General features: G+C 53.5%; 11 protein-coding genes across 11 annotated transcripts; 6 read left to right on the forward strand and 5 right to left on the reverse strand.

Annotated features, from left to right (window-relative positions):
* Positions 1 to 216: 216 nt before the first annotated feature.
* On the reverse strand, positions 217 to 2,709 carry BU25DRAFT_487915 (uncharacterized protein). The gene is made up of 3 exons (XM_033711308.1): positions 2,207 to 2,709; positions 1,720 to 2,153; positions 217 to 1,669 (listed from the first exon to the last, which is right to left on the reverse strand). The coding sequence occupies exons 1-3, from the start codon at positions 2,500 to 2,502 to the stop codon at positions 441 to 443; spliced, it is 1,959 nt and encodes a 652-aa protein (XP_033566604.1). The 5' UTR covers positions 2,503 to 2,709; the 3' UTR covers positions 217 to 440.
* Positions 2,710 to 2,886: 177 nt separating this feature from the next.
* On the forward strand, positions 2,887 to 4,738 carry BU25DRAFT_406946 (IMP-specific 5'-nucleotidase-like protein 1). Its single transcript, XM_033705405.1, has 8 exons — positions 2,887 to 2,956; positions 3,046 to 3,056; positions 3,110 to 3,130; positions 3,184 to 3,198; positions 3,252 to 3,399; positions 3,478 to 4,223; positions 4,273 to 4,318; positions 4,368 to 4,738. Exons 1-8 carry the CDS (start codon positions 2,932 to 2,934, stop codon positions 4,613 to 4,615), a joined length of 1,260 nt encoding a protein of 419 aa, XP_033566605.1. The 5' UTR covers positions 2,887 to 2,931; the 3' UTR covers positions 4,616 to 4,738.
* Positions 4,739 to 4,905: 167 nt separating this feature from the next.
* BU25DRAFT_406948 (uncharacterized protein) lies at positions 4,906 to 6,250 on the forward strand. Its single transcript, XM_033705406.1, has one exon. It carries the CDS (start codon positions 5,229 to 5,231, stop codon positions 5,931 to 5,933), a length of 705 nt encoding a protein of 234 aa, XP_033566606.1. The 5' UTR covers positions 4,906 to 5,228; the 3' UTR covers positions 5,934 to 6,250.
* A 223-nt stretch (positions 6,251 to 6,473) lies between these two features.
* BU25DRAFT_359412 (uncharacterized protein) lies at positions 6,474 to 9,163 on the forward strand. The gene is made up of 3 exons (XM_033703638.1): positions 6,474 to 6,620; positions 6,683 to 8,691; positions 8,749 to 9,163. The coding sequence occupies exons 1-3, from the start codon at positions 6,576 to 6,578 to the stop codon at positions 8,975 to 8,977; spliced, it is 2,283 nt and encodes a 760-aa protein (XP_033566607.1). The 5' UTR covers positions 6,474 to 6,575; the 3' UTR covers positions 8,978 to 9,163.
* Positions 9,164 to 9,165: 2 nt separating this feature from the next.
* On the reverse strand, positions 9,166 to 10,598 carry BU25DRAFT_487919 (S-adenosyl-L-methionine-dependent methyltransferase; the record flags this gene model as incomplete). Its single annotated transcript, XM_033711309.1, has 3 exons — positions 9,166 to 9,916; positions 9,964 to 10,264; positions 10,365 to 10,598. 3 exons carry the CDS (start codon positions 10,596 to 10,598, stop codon positions 9,270 to 9,272), a joined length of 1,182 nt encoding a protein of 393 aa, XP_033566608.1. The 3' UTR covers positions 9,166 to 9,269.
* Positions 10,599 to 11,656: 1,058 nt separating this feature from the next.
* Positions 11,657 to 13,358, forward strand: BU25DRAFT_475975 (pisatin demethylase; the record flags this gene model as incomplete). Its single annotated transcript, XM_033710940.1, has 3 exons — positions 11,657 to 11,879; positions 11,927 to 12,126; positions 12,177 to 13,358. 3 exons carry the CDS (start codon positions 11,657 to 11,659, stop codon positions 13,314 to 13,316), a joined length of 1,563 nt encoding a protein of 520 aa, XP_033566609.1. The 3' UTR covers positions 13,317 to 13,358.
* A 14-nt stretch (positions 13,359 to 13,372) lies between these two features.
* BU25DRAFT_406950 (uncharacterized protein) lies at positions 13,373 to 15,122 on the reverse strand. The gene is made up of 2 exons (XM_033705407.1): positions 13,849 to 15,122; positions 13,373 to 13,799 (listed from the first exon to the last, which is right to left on the reverse strand). The coding sequence occupies exons 1-2, from the start codon at positions 14,942 to 14,944 to the stop codon at positions 13,483 to 13,485; spliced, it is 1,413 nt and encodes a 470-aa protein (XP_033566610.1). The 5' UTR covers positions 14,945 to 15,122; the 3' UTR covers positions 13,373 to 13,482.
* A 315-nt stretch (positions 15,123 to 15,437) lies between these two features.
* Positions 15,438 to 16,022, forward strand: BU25DRAFT_151209 (uncharacterized protein). The gene has a single exon (XM_033700633.1). It carries the CDS (start codon positions 15,545 to 15,547, stop codon positions 15,917 to 15,919), a length of 375 nt encoding a protein of 124 aa, XP_033566611.1. The 5' UTR covers positions 15,438 to 15,544; the 3' UTR covers positions 15,920 to 16,022.
* A 221-nt stretch (positions 16,023 to 16,243) lies between these two features.
* Positions 16,244 to 17,948, forward strand: BU25DRAFT_428276 (uncharacterized protein; the record flags this gene model as incomplete). The annotated part of the gene is made up of 4 exons (XM_033708499.1): positions 16,244 to 16,330; positions 16,378 to 16,651; positions 16,701 to 16,960; positions 17,016 to 17,948. 4 exons carry the CDS (start codon positions 16,244 to 16,246, stop codon positions 17,946 to 17,948), a joined length of 1,554 nt encoding a protein of 517 aa, XP_033566612.1.
* A 964-nt stretch (positions 17,949 to 18,912) lies between these two features.
* Positions 18,913 to 19,431, reverse strand: BU25DRAFT_454753 (uncharacterized protein; the record flags this gene model as incomplete). Its single annotated transcript, XM_033709890.1, has 1 exon — positions 18,913 to 19,431. The coding sequence occupies one exon, from the start codon at positions 19,429 to 19,431 to the stop codon at positions 18,913 to 18,915; it is 519 nt and encodes a 172-aa protein (XP_033566613.1).
* Positions 19,432 to 20,125: 694 nt separating this feature from the next.
* On the reverse strand, positions 20,126 to 20,357 carry BU25DRAFT_317764 (uncharacterized protein; the record flags this gene model as incomplete). The annotated part of the gene is made up of 2 exons (XM_033702218.1): positions 20,126 to 20,247; positions 20,294 to 20,357. Coding segments are annotated over 2 exons (186 nt in total), but the record flags the coding sequence as incomplete, so codon positions are not given.
* Between the last annotated feature and the right edge of the window lie 480 nt (positions 20,358 to 20,837).

A 20,837-nucleotide genomic window follows, 5' to 3' on the forward strand; every position in this document is an offset into this window, starting at 1 on the left:
GCTAGCCTTGAAGTCAACGGCGGTGTAAAGACCGAGCAGTTGGCACGGTTGCTGGCCGCATCCGGTCCGAGATGAGCATGTAGCGAGCGACAGGGTCCAAACAGAGATTCGTACCGTGAGTAGAAGTAGGGTATGGCATTCGACCGTTACCTCGCCCGCCCTCCCCGCATAGGCGGAGCTTTGGAATTGCTTGGGTTCATCCAAACAAGAAATCCGGGGAATGTCTCTCAAGGCAGCAGTTAAAATATCAGCTGATGTGTCGTCACTCAATCCAAATGCCTCTTGGCTGTATACTGACCTTCCAAGGTTGCTTACGGAACAACACATCACTCATGGCACACCCATGGCATGAGCAAGGAAGTAGGAAACGTCCAAGGCCAACATGGGAACGTGGGAACTTGGAAGGATGTAAAACCCATGGTGGTCATTGTTTGTATCACTCACCCAACCCAACTCTTAACCTGTTCTTTGAGCGACACATCCTCCCCTTTCCCGGACCAAGAGTGTGTCTCTTGCGATGATTCCTGCGACAAATGCAATGCCAACAGACCTCCTCTTAGCTCGACCGAGATATCTCGCTTGACCGATACCCCATTCTTGCTACCTTTGCTCGCAATCGTCACCCTAGCCTCATTGCCCTTAGCAGCTGCCCGGTTCGCATATTCGTTCTTGAGCACGCGATGGGCCACATGCAGTGATAAGATCCAGTCAAGATACGATGTGACGTCTGTTGTGGACTGAAACTTGTTCTCTGTAGAAAGACCAAGATCCGTTGCGAGAGACGATGGGAGCGCGAGCTTGTACTCAGTACCAAAGGTAGGCGCGCCAATGACGGTGCGTATCGCAATGGTCAGCTGCTCGATTTGCGAGCCTTGACTTGATGGCAGAGTCAAGGTAGCTTTGCCCGTAAACGGCTTGGTGAAGATGTCTAAGAGCTGGTCCGTTGCCGAGAGGTCCTTTTTGGTAGACTTTCCGAGAGTGTCGCGGAGTTTCGTCCAGGATTCCTCGCGACTTGTCTCGAGTGGTGTCTCGAACCCTGCGCTCCTCAATGTGCTCGAGACGGTGTTGAGGTAAATGAACAACGAGTCCACACGTTGTAAATGGTGTAGCATGGCGAGCAAAGTACGCAAAAGCGGCGGTGACTTCTTCTCTTGTTTCCGTGCTGTCAGCGGAGATGGAAGCTGAGTCCTCCGGTATAATCGCATGCTATGCTCGTGGGTCAACAAGAGACGCAAGGCTTCGGCAATGCTGTGTGCAAGCCAGTCGTATGTGTGTCCCTGCCCATCCGGGATCTTGTCGTCCCGAGGTATACAGTCGATCAGAAGTTGTCGAGCTGTGACTGACGTCTCCGTTCCTGGCACATCCGCAGATATGACGGAATCTCGTAATCGAACGCCGTATGGTAGCAGCTGCCGTGTTTCCAAGCTCATCTCGTGATATAGTTCTTCTTCAAGTAGCGAGTCTCTCGCAAGCCGTATCGACTTCTCCACTGCAAGTCCCTCTACTACACTCTCCACGGGAAGCTGCGATGATCCGATAATCTTCCCGCCTTCGCTGATTTTCACACGCAAGGTCTTTGGTTTCAATGCGAGGTACGGATCGAGGATGATACTGCCGTCTCTGTCCATGCGCAAGGGAGCGAAGCCACGAGCTTTGAAGTGATCACTGGCTGTAGATTTGTTAGAAACCGCTTCGCATTATACCTTACTGAGCACGTACCCTCAGGGAGCCCATATTTCACACCAAAGGGCACATGGCGCACATTCTGACGCAAGCGCTGAATGGGCCAGCCCTTGTCCGAGATAGACACGATCTCTTGCCAGTACTTCGTTTCCCTGCGAACTTCCTTCTCCAGGTTCCTCGCCGCCTTGAGTATTTCGTCTGTCGCAGTATCGAGCGCTTCCATCCTAGCAGCCTTGGACACGAGGTCCCGCCTTTTCTGCTGTTCCTCTTTTCTCTGTCTCTCTTCGGACTTTAACTCATGGTGCTCATGGTTCTCTCTAGCAACACCCATAGATCCAAAGGGAAGCCCTTGGTTCAGACCAGCTTCACGGAACGTATGACTGAAAGACGTGGGAGCGCGCTTGTTGGGGTCGGCGGAGAGTACAAGGGAGATGAGGTCGAGCGCATTGGTGGCAGCGAACCTAGCCCAGCTTCATACTGTCAGTAACTGTATTTCGTGGTACGAGCTGTGGTTCAAGCGTACTCCAGGTGGCTTGCCATCTCCCTCTGCATCTTGAGAATCTCATCCTTCCTCTCTTTCATGGACGGGGCTTCCTTCTCCTCATCGTCATCTTCTGAGCCCTCTTTCGCGTCATTGAAGACATCTTTTCCAGCGTCAATGTTAGCTTGCAGCGACTGCTCTGTTATGTCGCGTAAATGACCCCGCTCTGATGTGAGCTGCTCGATCTGTTGTAGTAGCGCATCTCTGCTCAATTCGTCTGTTTTGTTCGCTGGCCATGGGCGCAATGCCACGTCTTTCAGTGACTCAAGCCCAGACATGGTGCGAATCGTCCAGCGACCCGTTTGATCAAACGCGACGTTGTTGATCGGTACATTGAAAGAGGTGGACCCTTGCACAAAGGTCGAAGCTCACTTCGGTAGCGCCCGCCACTCATCGCTGTTTGTTATCGATAAAGCTTCGCCTACACTTCACCTACGCTTCACTGCCATTGCCACTCTTGCACGCTTCGGGTTATGTGATAAGCCGCAATTGTGTTTGTCGATCGACTCTCGTGGGTGGTTTTGCTGAAAAAGGTCATCTGAGCTTCCCAGTGTATCGTTCCTTCCCCACCGTGCCAGGTTTCACGTGCATACGTCCTTCCCGCTAGCGGCGTACTCCGATAGGCTTGTAGTCACAATATCGGACACATTGACAGCTCAACGCTCTTCTCCCTTTCTGAGGACTCTCTCACTTACTGCTAATCTACCATGACTACCAGATACCGCGTTGAATGTATGTCGAACTTCATAGCTATCATGCTACCTCACTCACAACTTCAAGCTGAGCCTCAATATCGGTACGCTAACATGGCTGACATGCAGATGCCCTCAAGGTTCGCCATTCACCTTCAAACATCATGACAACACGTTCTAACAGCCTCTCAAGACTCACAGGCGAGATCAATTGGTACGGGCACTTGCAAAGTCGTTCAGAACAACCAGACTAATCTAGTCTCACAGATCGAATGGATCAAGGTACTACTGCTTCGCACCCGTCAGTTATGCCTTTGAATACTGATCTTTCGGAGGGTCTTCTCGCAGTTCCCTTTGTTCTGCACTCGCAGCCAACAGCCGTCTTCGAGGAGAATGCCCAAAGTGTCCACCAGCAAGCTAGCGTCGCCCAGCGTCGGTACGCTGAGATCATGCGTGATGTGGAAGACATAATCAATGATCACAGTAGGTCTTATGACTTTCGAGGGCCCCTGGTCTTTTCTACATCGCGTCTCTGAAGAACGGCATTGACCAGCTCCGCAGTTGAACACCAGAAGCTGGGGAAGCCAGATCGATCGAAGCTCAAGCTCTTGGTACCAACGGTCGCCAACTTCTTCACGCCTTTGGCACTCCACGATGCGTTCATATGGCAGGATCAACGTCGCTCGATTAGCTACAGGCGCTTTGTGCCACCCTCATTCAACGACGTACGCCTGGTCCTGAACACAGCCCAGGTCATGAGCCTTGTTCGCAGTGGCCCTATTGAACTCGTCACCTTTGACGGAGATGTCACCTTGTATGACGACGGAATGAACCTGCTACCGGAGAACCCAATCATCCCCAAGATTTTGCAGCTCATGCGAAGAGGGTCTAAGATTGGTATTGTTACAGCAGCAGGCTACACAGAAGCCAACCGATACTACGGACGTCTTTTCGGACTACTCCACGCGATCCAGGAGTCTGACTTACCATTGGAGTCGAAGCAAGGCTTCATGATTATGGGTGGCGAAAGCAGCTTTTGCTTCAAGTTCGATGAGAACAGCCCTGACCTGTTGAGATTTGTTCCACGGGAGGAGTGGGTACTCAAAGAGATGCTGTTGTGGTCCGACGCCGACGTCGCAGAGCTCCTGGATATTGCGGAGGCATCACTGAGAGACACGGTGAAGAACATGCGGATGAACGCCGAGATTGTCAGGAAAGAAAGAGCAGTGGGCATCATACCAAAGAACGGCGACCGATTCTGTCGAGAGACTCTGGAGGAGACGGTGTTGATCGTGCAGAAAGTGCTGGTATGTCCTGGGCCCACTTCCACAGTACAAGATCTGCTGACATGCCTAGGACATCTCTGAGGTCGGACAGCGACTGCCATTTTGCGCCTTCAACGGTTCGTACTCCCAGAACAATTACGGATCATCCACTGACTCAATCACCAGGCGGCAACGACGTATTTGTGGATATTGGAGACAAGAGCTGGGGTGTATTGGCCTGCCAAAGGATCTTTGGATCAATTGAAGGAGGCAAGACGCTGCACGTTGGAGACCAATTCTTGAGTGCGGGTGCGAATGACTTCAAGGCGAGACTGGCATGCACGACGGCGTGGATTGCGAACCCAACGGAGACGTGTCAGCTGCTGGACGAGATTGCAGAGCTGGACGAAACACACCAACGCAAGACACGATAACACCACTCGCAATGGTCCATGTGAGAGGACGAGGCACTGTGTAACATGGCATGTGTTTGACAGACTCAGCATTGTATCCTATTTATACGCATGAGATATCCACAAAATCTAGATTAATTTGACGAAGACCCTGCGCCGTGTTTGTGGAGTTTGACGGAGGCAAGGCGCATGCCCAAACTGTCCCTGTCCCTGACTCGAAACGGCTCACAGCTTCCGCATACGGCAATGGGAGTTGCCCTCGTGCATGCAGCCCTTCGCAACGTTGTTCACGCCTCACACGCTCGCCATTGCGCTCTGTTACTTCCACCGCAGCGTTTTATGCCAATTGCGGATTATTTTTCCAAGGCGACGCAATCACATCGCTTGTATACCCTGGGCTGCCGTTGACCGAAGCCTCGCTGCCTCGTGTCGTGCAAACCACCCGTTCCCTGCACTGTCCCTTCAACCCTGGTCAAGCTCCTTTCGCCCCGGCCCTCCCTGAGCTCACGCCCGCCTGCGACCTTGCGACGCTCGCTGACCTCTTCCTGCCGCTCTCTCCGCGCAATTGCTTCGATCCAGACGCGATTCATCCGCGTTGTTTGACGAGAGAGGGACCCCACCGATCACCGCCGCAATGCCGTCCAAATTCAAGCCATTGACGCTTGCGCCCATCAACTTCTCGCTCACAGAGGGCACCTCAATCCCTGCGCCGCTCGACTCGCCGCCCGACACACCTCGTCCGCCTACACCAGGCAAAGGACCACTCTCGTCGCACCCCACACCAAAGTCACCCATCTTCCCACAGCACCGGGTCGGTTCGCCCAACGGCAAGGCCTCTGAGGACTCAGCAGCACCAGAGCCTCCAGTGACACGCGGCCGGACGAGTGACGCAGCTAGCGGTGGCCTGTCGCCCACAAGTCCGGGCTCTCAAAACCGACGGCCGTCTTCTGTACGCCAGTTTCTTGGTCTCCGCACATTGCCGTCGAAGGACAGTCTACAACAAGATGAGAGACCAGGTTCGCCAGCTACCATAGGCAGCCAGGCTCCAAGCCTCACGAGGAAGAAGAGCAGTAGTTGGTTTGGCAACAAGAGGAAGAGCTCCTACTTCGGTAGCGTGCCAGAGGGAAGCGAAAAAGCTCAGGCGGCACCGCTGTCGAGAACAGCGACAAACGGCGCGATGGGTACTCCTGCGCCTGTCTCGAGAATCCCAACCGCACAGACGCCGCCGCCTAAGAAGAAGGGCCCGCCCCCTCCCGCTCTGCCTCAACTGAACACATTTGGGGTGAACGAAAAGACACTGAGCTTCGATGCGGACGACATGTTTAAGAACATCAGATAAAGCATTACGAGCAGCAGTCTTTACAAAGGTAAGGTGGCATCGCCTATAACCACGATGCGGTTCTAATGGATTGGAGCTTAATAACGTTTGTCGATTTGGGCTACGACTTGGGAGTTTATAAGATTGGTTGTGGATAGTACATTCTCTGTTCTTGCTTGTTGCATAGCACACGATACCCCGGGTCGACGCACGATAGCAGAAGGGCTAGCACGGTTTGGGGTATTAACTTGGGATTAGACAGCGGTACTTGTTCGTACTATTGACTTCTGCCGTGTATGGTTTGAGCGTTCGTTTTGATATTGTACCGTATGGCGAGGACCGTTGTCGCTAGACTCTGCAAATACCATTCCTTGTGTTCTGTCAACTGTTCTCCGTCTTCTCGGACCCGCGCCCATGCTTCTGCTGCAGCACGCGGCAGACATGCAGGCGCAGGACATGCGACAGCTTGGACCAATGAGGGGTTGCATGCGCTGGCCAGCAACAACGCTAGGCGAGAACCCCTGTCACAACAACAAACACAGTCAACACCCGCCGCCAGCCCTACAACGTTACCGTCCATATTCGACTTGCGTACTGTTTGGACCGCACACTTAGCAGCTGGTATCGCCATCGCAGTATCATTGCGACAACCTTGGATTTACTATGGCCCACGACCAGGGCATGTTCTCGGTCCAACGACCGCGCCAGGTGGGTTTGTTGTGCTTGGGCCGAAACCCCCACCGCCGACTCTTACTGACAACTGCGCGCAGACACTAGGACCGATGAACAACAACATCTCTTCCGCGATTCCCATGCCCTCGTCAGCGATGAAGCGCTCGAGCTCCGTACACCAGATGCAGCAGGGCTCGCAGTTCGGCGCAAACAACCATGCGCGCTCCCAATCTGGAGGGCGCATGTCGCTCGCACCAGGACGACCGAGCCAGCCGCTCTTTGCGCGCTCGTCGTCCGGCACAAACCTCGCTGAAGGGTTTCCGTCAGTGCAGCGCCAGTCCATGGGCGCCTTTGGCGGAGCCAGCAGCGGGAGAAAGAGCTTTGCGCCTGGCGCGTCGCTCTTCCAGACACCAGCACCGCCTGCCGGGCCAGACTTCGAGCAAAGCGCACAGCGACGAAGCAGCGTCTTCAAGGCGCGCACATCACACGCCGGCGGCCAATCAGGTGTCAAGCAGTCTTTCTTCCAGCAAGCGCCCATGCCTGCGGCGCCCCCAGCAGACCCTCGAAGACTGAAGGATCCCAACACGCGGCAGACAATGTCCGGCGAACTACTTCAGTTCCTCACACACAACAACTTCGAGATGGAGTCGAAACACGTTCTGTCAAACAAGGCCATGACCTCACCCACACAGAAGGATTTCAACAGCATGTTCCAGTGGCTGTACAACAAGATCGACCCAAGCTACCGATTTCAGAAGTCGATCGACCAGGAGGTCCCAGTACTGCTCAAGCAGCTACGCTACCCCTTTGAGAAGTCCATTATGAAGTCGCAGATCGCGGCTGTCGGTGGCAACAACTGGCCAACGTTCTTGGGTCTGCTTCACTGGATGATGCAGCTTGTGGTTCTGTGCCAGAGATACGAGTCTGGAAGCTACGACGAGGCTTGTTTCGAAGCTGGCTTTGATGTTTCTGGCGACCGCATCATCTTCGACTTCCTCACAGACGCATATAGCACATGGCTGGCAGCGGACGATGAAGAGGACGACGAGGAGGCCCAAGATCGACACATGCAGCCTCACATCCAGAACATGGCGGCCAAGTTTGAAGCGGCGAACTCGCAACACCACGACCAGGTCAAGATGCTCGAGGCAGAGCACAAGCTGCTCCAAGACCAGATCGATGAGCTGAGCAAAGCAGGGCCCAGGATTGCAAAGTATGAGGAACAGAACAAGGTTCTCGGAGACGACAAAGTGAAGTTTGAGAGCTACAACGCGAACATGGAGCTTAAGGTCAACAAGTACACCGATCGCTGCGAGTTCTATGAGAAGAATATTGAAGAGCTCGAGGCCGAGCTCGAAGCAGCCGAGAAAGAGCAAGCAGAACTCCAGGCCATCATCGACGGCCGCGGAATGACCATTAACGACATCGACCGCATGGCCGCCGAGAAGGACCGCCTCGACAACGCGCTCCAGGGCACATCCGCCCGCCTCGAAGAATCCAAGAAGCGCGTCGCAGAGAAGGAACTACAAGCCTCCAAGAAACTCGACGAACTCGAGCAAACAATCGAGCGCTACAACAACCTAGGCTACCAAATCGGCGTCATCCCCTCCACCGCCGTCAACGCAAAGGGCCAGGACTACGAACTCGTCCTCACCATAACCGACGGCCCAAACTTCTCTGGCTCACAGATGGGCTCTTCCTCCCAAGAACCCTCCGACCGCCTCCTCCAGGACTCCAGCACCGGCTACTCCCCCGCACACCTCCTCAACCTCGACCTCAAAGGCACCATTAAATCCAACATCCTCATCCTGCGCAAAGAAATCGCCGAGCGCCGCAACGCCGCCCTCGAAGCAGACATGAACAACCACGACCTGCTCGACAAGATCAAAGAAGCCATGGACGACAAGGTCGCCGAGGTCGAAGCGCTGGGACACCGTGTTGCGCAGGCGGAAGAAGAGCTCGAGAAGCTGAGGGAGATTACGAATACGCAGAAGAGCCAGAGTGATGCGCAGATTGAGCGTATGGAGAAGGAGTTGGGCCGCATGAGGAGCGGGTTGGGTGAGAGTGTGCAGTTGATGGTACAGAGGGAGATGGCTGTTAATATTGAGTAAGTCGACACTTCTGCTACTACCTTGCTAAGAGACCGGAAACTGACGTGGGATAGGTACGAACAACTCCAGCTCCGCGCCAATTCGCTGCGCGAAGAACTGCACACGGAGATTGAGCGCATGCTCGATGACATTGTGCGCTTCAAGCTGCACGTCCAGCGCTCGCTTGAGGAGTACGAGCAGTTCATTGCCGACGAGGTCGAGCGAAGCTGCGAGGAACAGGATCTGCTTGCGCAGGCCGAAGAGGGTGAGCAAGAAGATGAGGAGATGGGTGACGCCGAGTAAATACGGGTAGTAAATACGGGTGAGAAGACGATGGCGATGATGTTACGATGGAAGGCGTTGGTGGATCTCTTTTGAACCCCCGGAGTTTGTTTGCTACTCGACGCATGTTGCTACCCATGGTAGACTTGTTGTCATTGGAGTTTGAGGAGTTGGATACGACTTCGACGCTTCTTAGATACCTTTGCGCCCTTGCTTTTGGATAATGCAACGTCTACACTTCAATCGCCTCTTTACGTCATCCACCTCAGCCCGCCTCCAATGTTTGCTTGATGAGCGTGCATCTCCGGTTCATCTAGTACATTGGTTTCCGTGCACTGAACTGCACAACCTCGAAATACGCATGCACTTTTCGTTCCTTCAGTCCGTTCCTGAACTTTGCAATAAACACCTGCGCCTCCTCAACACTCCACCCCATAACCTTGGTCAGCAGGAACAACCCCCATCCCTCGGCGCCCTGCGTGCAATGCAGGAAGTTCCAGCGCCCGATCTCTTTCATGCGAGGATCGGCCGGCCACCCGTTCACGGGCACTTTGTACACGTTCTCGACCACATCGACGAAACCTACATTCTTCGCGTAGGTAGACAAATTCCACACTTCATAAAAGCTTTTCCCAAAGCGATTCGACGCTTCATGAAAAACATCACTCCACTGGCTCAGAATATGATCTGGAGTCAGCGTGCCATCGTCGCTCTTAAATTGGATGCTCATTTCAACCTCATGCAGGTAGCCGCCGGGCTGCAGATTGTCGAAGACTTGCTGATACAGCGCGGGCCAGTCGGCGATGGACCCGTACAAAGCGCGGATGTTGATGAGATCGAAGGCGTACGGGAAGGTCCAGGAGGATGTTACATCGTCAATCTCGAATTTGCAGTTGGGTGGGGTGAAGGAGGGTTGGATGGGGGAGAGGTCTACGCCGATGGTTTCGGCGCCGGGGTGTTCTGTGATGTCAGTTTTGAGGGGTATCGTGTTCATGGGGTGTACGAACCGTCGGCCATGTCTATGCACCAGATTCCGGTGCCGCATCCAAGGTCGAGAATTCTTTGGGGGTTCTCGATGGGTGCAAGATGTAGCTTGTTGTCAAGTAGTATTAAGAACATGTGGTGGGCAATGTCAAGTTGATCATTCTGAACCTCATCGTTTGGACCCCAGTACTCGCCCTCTCGGAACTTGTGGTAGCGTCGACCATTCTCATAGCGGTGTCTCCAGATAGTAGACGGGATAGATGTTGTATCGCTCAAGTGATCTGGTTCGCCATACGCGGAGTCTGATTCATCGAAGTCACTTTCCTGCGGGAGCTTTAGCAATGGATGAAAGTTCGCAGTCGTGATGTGATCTTCACACAAAGAACTGTTCGATACTGGTCAACTATATATTTGAAACACTTACAGGTTGAATTGGAGGCTGAATTGGAGCAGGGTCGTATTCCACTGCCGTAGATGGACCCGCCGCTGTTGTGGGCACTGGCGCTGTCTCCGCGGAACTTTGCTTGTTACTTGCAGGTGCTGCACTTGCTGGAGATGTCGATGCATCTCCATCCACTGCTGCTACCGGTGCCGCCTCGCTCAACAGAGATACCGTCTCCCCCACATTCGCTGAAGAGGCTGGTGCACCTATCCCCATGGTGTTTTCTGGTTGTGACGTCGCCATATTCTATTGAGCTTTAACCGTTTGAGCCAGGAACGACAACGCCACACTTCTTGCGGGTTCGGCTCGGGATGCAATGGGCCTGGGTAAGCGAACTCGCCAGATGTCAAAGATGACCTCAAATAGTCCTTTCGTACTTCATAAGGCAGTGAGGAGGGAGATGGTAAGATTTTCTAGTATTTCGGGAGCTTTTCCGGTGATTTATGCTCGAGACACAGTAGGAAAAGGAACCTACACCGACTCTGCCTGGTGCTGATCGTGCAACCTGGAGAGATAGGAGGCTATGTACCGCGGAACGACTGTAAATTCCGGATCCGTTGATGGACGTGCATCGGGAAGCAACGTGGTTGCAGGCTTCAGACCTGGTCGCTGCTGCGGGCCAAACCATTTTGAGGCAGACGGGCAGGCGATTTCATGAACATCGTGAGTCTGGCCGTGTTCGGTCAGACGTTCATGCAGGGCATCTCCCACCGACGACTGGCAGCTGTGCTATGTGTTGATGTGCTTTTTGTATTGATGGCTGTCATACCAGTATTTCTTTGGACCACTGTCGCGGTATCGATACTCTTCAAGCTCAAAGAACATCTCTTCTTATCCATTCAGTTGACGGTGGTCATAGCTCGACGAGACAATCCACGTGCTATTGCAGGCCAGCCTTCGTGCTCGGGAGGACTCCGCTTTCGAGTGGAGCAGTTGGAGATGCATTTGGTCGGATTGTTGGTCAACAGGTTGGCGGGTAGAATTCCGCAAAGGTTCACTCGTCGTACGGTACCTTTTATCCGCGAACCGCGCTTGATCACAGACACGGCAGCTGCTATGCAAACACGGACATCGCACCCTCCCTAGCCAGATCGTGCCAGCAATTTGCTTGTGACAGCGATGCACGACCCACGGCATTCTCGCGCTGCCAACGCGCCCACGGCACCTGCCATACTTGAGGATCCACCAAACGTGCCAAACAGTGACTCCCTGTTATTCATCGCCAGCCTTAAGAGTCGAGGGCAGTTGATTTCTCGTGTCACTTGATCATTATCATGGACACTGGTGAGCTTGGCGCGCTGCTGGGATCCGTCTCACGTCTGTATCTAGTCCTTTTCGTCATCGCGGTTTACCTGGTCACTGCTCGTCTTCGCCAATACTATCGCCTCAGCCATTTCCAGGGTCCGACTACCACAGGCATCTCATGGTGGTGGCATTCGAAGGCTGTGTTGAGCGGCCAAGCACAGCGCTTCTATGGTGATGTGACAGAGAAATATGGTACATCAAACACTCTCAGGACCAGAGTAGACATACTGACTGTTCAGGACCGATTGCAAGAGTGTCGCCGGAGCACTTGATAACGAGCGACCCAGAGCTATGGGCCCATATCAATGGCATTCGGTCGCCATATCGTAGGGCGCCATGGTACTACCATGCAGCACGCTTCGAGCCCGGAAAAGACAACGTGTTCACCGAGTGTGATAACGAGCGCCACAACGTCAGACGGAGGAAGATGTATGCCGGTGTAAGTACATTTGATAAAGATGCTTCTTAATGTAAGCTAACAATCAAAAGTATTCTGGGAAGGAGAATCCAACTTTGGAACCATCAATCGACGGCCATGTGCAAGAGCTCATACAACTTGTTCAAACTTACGCTGCCCAACCTGCGTTAACAACACCGTTCAAAGCAATGGACCTCGCCCAGAAGATCCCTTTCTTCACTCTGGATGTGATCAGCCACATTGGTCTGGGAACACCGTTCGGCAACCTCATCTCCAACAAGGACGTGAACGATTACCTCAAATCCTCCGAAGAAGGTCTCAAGATAGGCAACACAGCTTTCGGCATGGGCCTCGGCTGGATGCGAGAAACTCCAATCATCGGCCCAGCAATCAGTCCTTCTGAGAAAGATCTCACCGGTTACGGTCGCATGATGCACGAAGCGCGCAAGATAGTCGACGCTCGCAGGTTGAAGTCAACAGAAGGCAAATCCGACATGCTCGCCTCCTTCATCCGCAACGGTGTATCTGGCGACGATCTCTTCCAGGAGGCCTTCGAGCAGATCGTCGCTGGCTCTGATACCACCGCGGCCGCTATCCGAATCATCCTGTTCTACATCACGACCCATCCCCGCGTATACGCGAAGCTGCAGGCCGAGATTGACGAAGCAGTGAAATCAGGCGCTGCACCTGCATCTCCAAACGTCATCCCGGATACCGAAGCACGCAAACTCCGCTACCTCGGCGCTGTTGTACGAGAAGGAATGCGCGTCCACCCACCCGTCGTAAACCTCTTCTCCCGCATCGCCCCAGATGCCGGCGATGTAGTCACTGTGCAAGGCAAAGAGTACTTTATCCCCGGGGGCACCATGATCGGATACTCCGCCTGGTCGATGCACCGCAACAACACATCCCTCTACGGCGACGACGCCGCGGTCTTCAGGCCAGAGCGCTGGTTCGTTGACGAGTCGAACCCCGCTGAGAAGGGCAGGCTGAAGGAGATGATCGAGACGAACGACATGATCTTTGGGTACGGGAGGTGGGTGTGCTTGGGCAAGAACATTGCGCTGATTGAAGTGCATAAATGTGTGTTTGAGTTGCTGAGGCATTTTGATCTTGCGTTGAGCAATCCAGCGGAGCCGTGGAAGACGCACAATAGTTTGGGGCTGTGGGAGATCAAGGATATGTGGGTTAATGTTACGGCACGGCCGTGATGATGGTATGCAGATTCGGCGGATGGAGTAATGAGACATGACATCTGAAAATGAAGCTGCGAAAAGGGTATTCATTACTACTCATTATCTTCATGACAAGGCATAACAGGGTATACGCAAAGAAAGAATCAATCTAGACCAAGCAGTAGCAGCGATACTCGCGCTTTTACTTCTTCTCCGGTGCCTTGCCCGGCTCAGGAAGCTGCGAGACATCCGGTAAATCAGCCACTGTCGCCTTCCCGTCCTCCTTATCATCCTTGGCAATCGTCGGTTCCGTAGGCTCACCCTCAACCCTCGGGACAGGCTCAGACGTAGCTTTCGTCTTCTGTCCCTTCTTGTCGCCGAAGACAGAATCGTCATCACTAACAGCTGCGCTGGAAACACCTGAAGCTTCGGCTGAGGCGGCCTCTGCGGCGAGGCGTTCCTTCTCCAGACGGGTCTCGCGGCCGCGCTTGTGGCAGTACCAGAACACGAAGAGCAGGACTGTGGTCAGGTTAGTAGATGTCCGTAGGAGGCGGTAGGGTTGACTTACTCATTACAGCCAAACTCATAATCAAGTTCGTTCCTGTAGCCAGAGCTGGAAACCTGAACTTCAAGAAGTTGACAATGCTGCGGAGTGCTGTAGCCACCGCTCCCTGAGCAGAGACTAATTGTTTGAGACTAGGAATCTTGGGCACGCCCGGTATCTTGCTCTTCTTGCTCCTGCTTCCCTCACCACCGGCGCGCTGCTTGCCGTCGAAGCCGGGCTTTTCTGCACTTGCAGCGAGAAGTTCGGGACCGAGGCCGGCTGTGAGCTTCGCGGGGAGGCTCTTGACGAAGTTCTGCAGGAAAGGTGGAAGACCGCCGTACATCTTCTTCAATTGGGCGTCGTAGTCGGTGAAGAGCTTCTCGAGATCGTTGTAAGCCGTTGGAGCGCCGTTGACGACGTCCTTCAATACGAGAGTGAACTTCTGGAGGAGCTCTTCAGACTCTTTGCTGAAGGAGAACACGCGGTTGTTCACGGCGGACATATTGAGCTCTTCGAGGATCTTGGTGAGATCTTGAGTCTCCTTCTCGACTTCCTTTTCGTCAGCGGACTTCGAGGCTTCGGCGGCGGCGAGGAGGTTGTCGGCGAGCTCGTTGCGCTCGGCGTCTGTGACCTTGGCTTTGCCCTTCTTGTCTTTTGTTGTGCTGTCCTTCTCTCTCTCGGTTTTGTCGGTCTTCTTGCCAAACTTGGGAAGCGCGAAGTATGATGTGAATGGCTTCTTCTCTGCTGGGCTTTTTGGAAGTGCGATCTTGTCTGCGCCGTCCATCAACGCATCTTGTGCATCCTTTCCGACCTTCTGCTGTCCATGTTCGTCGATGATCACGGCTGGGCGGCCGGGTAGTGGAGGAGGTGTGCCCTCGGGTTCTGAGGCAATCGCGGCGAGCCGCTCGAGAAATTTCTCGTCTTCCTCGTCTAGGACAGGCTCTGCGCCAGTCTCATCGGCGGGTTCGCTGATCGTTGGCGCAGGCGGTGGTTGAGGGACGGGTCCTGTAGGTTTGGCTGCGTCTTCTGGCTTTGGCGCATTGTGAACGACTGTTTCTCTGAAGTTGGCGGGGTCATTCTGCTTTGACTTCGGTCGCAGCTTTTGAAGGTAGGAAGCCATGATGGATGTTGATCTTTCACGGCTGGTTGCGGGGTGTTTGTGCAACTTGAGTCGAACTTGAGGGGTATTCTAGGTATTTGCTAGGACTGACGTTTATTAAAGGTCTTTGACAGCGGCTCAGCCACCCTGAAGGCGATCTTCCTTGCACGGCGATCGCAACGCGGTAAGCATGTCGTTGTGGCCCTGTTGTGAGTCTGGTCGCAATCCAAGAGCCCGTACGTCATCGGCAGGGTTTCTTAGCGCGCGCCATGTGAAGCTCAATGGTCATGTTCAACGCCATTCCACCCCACACAACTTTGTCTTTTTGAGGAGATATCAACAACAGCAAAATCCTTCAAAACGGAGTCGCTTGCTGAGTATGTTCTCGCATTGATTCGCCAATGCATTACTCGTTTGTCATTGTCGAGTGGATTTGTGCATTGGACCACTCTGCACTGATTCACTTCGCGTGGCACGCCCTTCCGTCTATCAACATCTCCTTCGATCGAAATGAAAGTATAGGATATTCGGTACAATCAACACTATACTGCAGTAGCCGATGTCGCAAGCTTGGTGACGGTCAGTTCGAGCTCTCATGTAGACTCCGTGATCCTTTATCCCATGAACACTATTACTTCTGCTACAGCACGACCAATATATCTCTGTGATCAGCTCATCTCCTGCCACAAGCTTGTGAGTATGTCTAATCCAACGCCGAAGGCGCGATGGAGCCCACCGATATGCTCTTGCATTGTACGACTTGAACAGCACGATCGAAAGGTAACAACGGCTATCACTGTCTTCACTTTTGCACAACTTACTTCTGTAGTTTCGTTACTCTGCTTCCACAGCTGCGGCAGTATTGGCGAGTTGTTGCGTTTCTCGACGTGTCTGAAACGCAAGAACCACTTCCATGTCTCTTCACAATTTCGATTCCGACTACTCACTGCCACATCTTCGTTTGCAGATAGCGCATTTAGAGCTTTCACAAGCTAGCTTGGAGCCAACAGCCCAGATTTAGGGGGGTGCGTTTGGCTCTCACCTGCCAGGCTGGCGAATACAGAGCTCTCTCACCTGCTCCTTCTGCGTTTGTAGACTTACCGAGGAGCACTTCACATATTTGACTAGTAGTTTTATAAACACCGACACCTCAGCCTGTTCTACTTCAAATCTTTTACACAACGCGAACCATTCCAACTCCATGCACTTTGCCGACGACATGGCGAACTCAGCCTTCAGCTTTGACGGTAAGACTCCGCCTGCTGGCTTCAACGATTGATGACACTGACACATAATACAGACGCCGAGCCCATCGATGATATGGCCTTTGAAGATGCCATGGATATTGCTTCGAACGATGACCAGGACGACTACACGGAGGATACCACACTGGTGGGAATGAATGATGTGAGAGATCATTGAGCACCCTGGAGGCATTCACTGACGGAAGGCAGGGCGACGGCGACGGCTTCAAGCTTGATGGCTTCGACACTCTGGGGCTCGAAATCGATGAGGATGACGAAGACGACATTGGCGACTACGATGATGCCATCGTTGGCAAGAAGCGCAAGCGCGCCGGCACTGAAGCTCCTGAGAACAACCTGAATCACTCCAAGCAGACCAACATGCGCATCAAAGCGGAGGGCGGAGAGGCCTTTATTCTCTATGAAGGCACTTCCTCTCTCGCAAATCACCAGAGTACTCGAGTGTTCGGCACATTCGGTCGTCGTAAGTGTAGTTTGGCATGGATTGTGTTCCGGTTACTGACTACCTCCAGGCGACCGCCAAAAGGGTGAGAGCCTACCCGCATACCACAAGAAGGTCTCTGCAGAGCTGGACTCCGACGACGAACTCATGCTCGAGATGCGTGAGAAGGGATATAGTGACCGCCAGATTGCCGAGAAGCTCGCAAAAGACGGTCGCGTTCGCTATGATCAGAAGTCCATCTCTACGCGCATCATGCGCATCCGTCTTGCGCAGGCTGAGAATGTCGACTTCCTCCTGCAAGAGGGTTACAGGGAGTGGGAGTTTGAGGATGTGAGTTCACAGCATTCTAATTCTGCCGCTAAGATGGTCTACTGACTCCCTCCAGGACCAGCGTCTCGCTCAAGCCTATGCTCTCGCCGATATTGAGATCAGCTACGAGATTGAACGTATTCGTGCCTGGCGCTTCCGCAAGGTTTCCGAGTACATGCGCCGCCTCAATAAGGGCTCGCTCTTCTCAGCCAACGCCTGCCGCACCCGCTATGGTCAGCTCACGTCAGGCACTGCTCGCATCCCGTGCGACGTAGACGATGACCCAGATACCCGTCGCGAAGAGCTCGAAGTCTTCCGCCTATCACGCGAAGCAGCCCGAGAGAAAGAGGCGGCTGAGAAAGAGACCCGAGAGGCCATGGAGAAGCGCGTCAAGGACGCGGTCAAGATCAAGAACGCTCAGAAGGCCGAAGAGATCGCTAACAAGCGCGCAGCAAAAGAGCAGGAGAAGGCCCAGCGTGCTATGCAGCGAGCTGCCCAAGCTCAGCTTCGCATGCAGAAGGCAGCTGAAAACCAGAAGGCAAAGACAGAGCGCAACGCGCAGATCAAGAAGGCTGATTCCAATCCTAAGAAGCGTGGAAAGAAGACCAAGTTGGATACGGACGCGTCCACCAAATCGACATCGTCGAAGACCCTGGCGTTCAAGACCACCAAAGCCACCAAGGAAGTCCCTGAGACGGTCGATCCGCGCTCTTACCTCAACATGACCGACCTTACCAACCTCTGCGTCAACCGCGGCCTTCCTACCGACGACAAGACGAAGAAGGAGCTTGTCGCATCCCTCGCCGACGCTGACATGGAGTGGAACCACGACCAACTCTGCAAGATGTGCAAGGCGAAGGGCCTCAACGCGGGTGGCACCAAGCTTGTCATGCGCTATCAGCTGGCTCTCAAGGCGGCACAGATGTGTCCCAGCTTCGAAGCAGGCATGAAGGCAGCGGAGGAAAATGAGGACCAGGGTGGCGATGACATGATTGTAGACGCCGAATAACAGTATGCTTGCGCGGAGGAGGTAGTGAAAATGAGTTGTAATTAGTTTGAAGGTGTTTGGGATGGAATTTGGCCCTTGGTGAGGCGCTGAAGCCATCATGGTGCAGTATGCACGAGGATCTTGCACACATATACGACAAGTTAGTGTATTTGAGATTCTTTCAGTATGACAGCATGATGCAGATAGCTTTATTGAGGACCTTTATATGGCCATTTGCTAACATTGTGTTCTTCAACGTCCACATTGATGTACTGTAGTGCTACTAATAGTCGTCTGAACGCCTCCCAAACATTCCGCCGCCTACACATTGCGAGTTCCAAAGTCAGTGGAGTATGTCACGGACCTTTGGTGCTGCAAATTCAGCGCCCTTCAATATACTAACCACCTCCAGGATCAACATTGTTGTACAACTGATGACTTGACTACTGTGCGCTTCATTTTCGCAGCTACCGACCGTCTCGCAGACTCCTTCGATACGGGCTTTTTGACCTCGCGATATATACTGACTTAACTCCAGCATCACACATTTGCATGCCTTTTTGCATACTGCTGACATAAGAAACATGCACTCGACTTTGACTTCTGTCGGGTAGGAGTTTTCTTGGTGCACCCGTACGGTCTTCCAAAAGAGACGATGGTTACACTCCACGATTTTTTTCCCGCTTCTGAAGAATGGCTCAACCTGTGCTTGCAAGATGGAAATCTTAGGTGTTTGAAGACAGCAACATTATTTATCAGCATGCTGTTTACAATTCCATAGTTCTCTGTTAAATCCTAATAACGAATCATCAATGTTGTAGACAAAAGAAGTTGTCCACGTAGAAGGTCAACAAGGTTCAGCACCGTGATCATCTCTTCGCTGACTAGTCCACCTTCAAAGACAGCTTGAGCCCATCCATAGGCGGTACAAGCTTGACGGTAACCGTGTCTGCCATCTTCTTCAGCCTCTTTGTCCTATTTCCAGCTACACCGACTGAATGTTGCTCGAGAGTCTCGATCCAAACCGTGGAAAAGAAACCCAAGAGGATTTGAAGTCAAACGTGCAGTTGTTGTCCGAACCCCACTCTTTTCGCAAGGCTGCCTGTGCTGCCCGACCTTGCCAGATCATGGCACCGAAGAAGAAGAAGAAGATCAGCAAAACCACGATGATCGTCGAGTACGTCACCCAGGGCCACGCGATGTGCACGCATGTCGTTTCGTTCAAGACTCTCCCCTTGACTGGTGTGCTGAAGTTCGCCTTGTCATGCAGGCGCATGTACACGGTCATCGCTTCTACGATGTTGTGCATGAATGCTTCGGCGCCAGCGAAGGTGCTAGCTGCGTCATGGAATGCAGCGTATGCAATGCGCTCAGGGCCATAACCACCATTTGCGGCCTCTGGGCCATAAGCATCCTCTGGCAACTCGGGGCCAAAACCAATATCGGTGGTGCCGTTGCTGATTCTTCCAACGAACGTATGCATAGATCGATCGTCTGACTGCATTGGAATGTAACGACGAAAGGCTGAAGCTCCTGAAAATGTTTGCTGGATATGCGGTGCTCCCTTGTTAGTTGCACAGGATTGGGGGCTCTTTCCAGTTTGTTCAGGTCCTTGGCATATTCAAGGCCGCGGGAAGGAGCTGCAGAGACCGACAACATCAGACGATGCTGGACAACACCTTCTCTTTGTAGGGATCCTCGACTAAGACGGGTAGTTTCTATCTGCGGTCTCTGCTCCGGCTCCTTGAGCGGGGGCTGTCGTACGAATCGTAACTTGGGCTCCTTCTCCCTCCTCCACCACCACCTCGTCCCCCTCTTCTCGGTGGCGAGTCCCTTCGCGCATAGCCTCCACCACCTCCTCTGCGACGTGGCGGTGTCCTTGATGGTGACCGGCTGTATGATGATCGTGACATGCTCCTGCGTGGTGACCTGCTCCTAGACCTCGAGTATGAGCGTGGCCTGTATCCAAAGTCTCCGCCTCCACGTCCTCCTCTGCCCCTTCCCCTGCCTCGGCCCCGCCATCCTCCTCGCGGTGAAGGCGATCGTCCACGTCCTCGTGCATCTCCGTAGCCGCCCATTGGTGGTGGTCTGTACGCGCCAGGTGGCCCTCCGCCTCCATACCCGTTGTGATCATCCTGGAAGCGTGGAGGCAGTCCCCCTCGTCTCGGGGGTGGTGTCTGCGAAAATCGGCGTCGTGTAAGGACAATCGAGACCTGGATCTTTGCGCCGTCTAGCTGTGCTTCGTGCATTTTTGCGATTGCGCGCTCGGCGTCGTCAATTTCTTCGTACATGATGTATGCGGTTCCGCGATTTACGTTGACTGTCGAGTCAGTATAGCCTTATTGCATGGACATGTGTGTACGTACAAACTGGATTCATGGGCATCCTCAAATCCTTGATTGTCCCATATTTGCCGAAGATCTCGCGAATATGACCTTCTTTGACGTTCTTTGTCAACGCCTCCACTACGATCTGCAAGATGTCAAGACCTGCAGTGCTAGGCTGTCTCCTGCCAGGCGAGATGTCCCTTACCTTTGCACTCCTCGGCGCCGGCGATCCATCTCTTGGGGTAGGACTGCGAGTATAACTCCTTCCTCTCCCATTTGGGGATCTTGTCCGCGACCGCGACCTTGATCTGACATTTGGTGTGTAGCTTCTGTGCCCGTTGCGCCTCGGCGTGGGCGACCGTGTGCGCGAACGAGAGCGTGACTGAGAACGAGGGGATCTTGATCCACGAGGCGATCGCGATCGTGCTGAGAGTGAGCGTCTAGGGGATCGTGTGCGCGAACGGTCGCGACTTTGAGAACGCGTTCGTGACCGCGACTGGTCCATTGGGGACGGCGAGCGCGATGGCATAATGAACAATCTGACGTCTGACTGGGTGTGTGAGGGTCTCGATGTCTAAAGGTG

This window comes from Macroventuria anomochaeta (assembly GCF_010093625.1).
Source record: "Macroventuria anomochaeta strain CBS 525.71 unplaced genomic scaffold BU25scaffold_3, whole genome shotgun sequence".
Classification (NCBI taxonomy): Eukaryota; Fungi; Ascomycota; class Dothideomycetes; order Pleosporales; family Didymellaceae; genus Macroventuria; species Macroventuria anomochaeta.

Coding starts and splice junctions, on each gene's coding strand:
- BU25DRAFT_359412 (XM_033703638.1), top strand. CDS start 6,576: ATGGCCCACGACCAGGGCATGTTCTCGGTCCAACGACCGCGCCAG. Junction 6,621..6,682: donor CGGTCCAACGACCGCGCCAG/GTGGGTTTGTTG, acceptor AACTGCGCGCAG/ACACTAGGACCGATGAACAA. Junction 8,692..8,748: donor GAGATGGCTGTTAATATTGA/GTAAGTCGACAC, acceptor GACGTGGGATAG/GTACGAACAACTCCAGCTCC.
- BU25DRAFT_406948 (XM_033705406.1), top strand. CDS start 5,229: ATGCCGTCCAAATTCAAGCCATTGACGCTTGCGCCCATCAACTTCTCG.
- BU25DRAFT_406950 (XM_033705407.1), bottom strand. CDS start 14,944: ATGGCTTCCTACCTTCAAAAGCTGCGACCGAAGTCAAAGCAGAATGAC. Junction 13,800..13,848: donor TATGAGTTTGGCTGTAATGA/GTAAGTCAACCC, acceptor ACCTGACCACAG/TCCTGCTCTTCGTGTTCTGG.
- BU25DRAFT_406946 (XM_033705405.1), top strand. CDS start 2,932: ATGACTACCAGATACCGCGTTGAAT. Junction 3,400..3,477: donor AGACATAATCAATGATCACA/GTAGGTCTTATG, acceptor CCAGCTCCGCAG/TTGAACACCAGAAGCTGGGG. Junction 4,224..4,272: donor TGATCGTGCAGAAAGTGCTG/GTATGTCCTGGG, acceptor TGACATGCCTAG/GACATCTCTGAGGTCGGACA.
- BU25DRAFT_487915 (XM_033711308.1), bottom strand. CDS start 2,502: ATGTCTGGGCTTGAGTCACTGAAAGACGTGGCATTGCGCCCATGGCCA. Junction 2,154..2,206: donor GAGATGGCAAGCCACCTGGA/GTACGCTTGAAC, acceptor GACAGTATGAAG/CTGGGCTAGGTTCGCTGCCA. Junction 1,670..1,719: donor GAAATATGGGCTCCCTGAGG/GTACGTGCTCAG, acceptor ACAAATCTACAG/CCAGTGATCACTTCAAAGCT.
- BU25DRAFT_151209 (XM_033700633.1), top strand. CDS start 15,545: ATGAACACTATTACTTCTGCTACAGCACGACCAATATATCTCTGTGAT.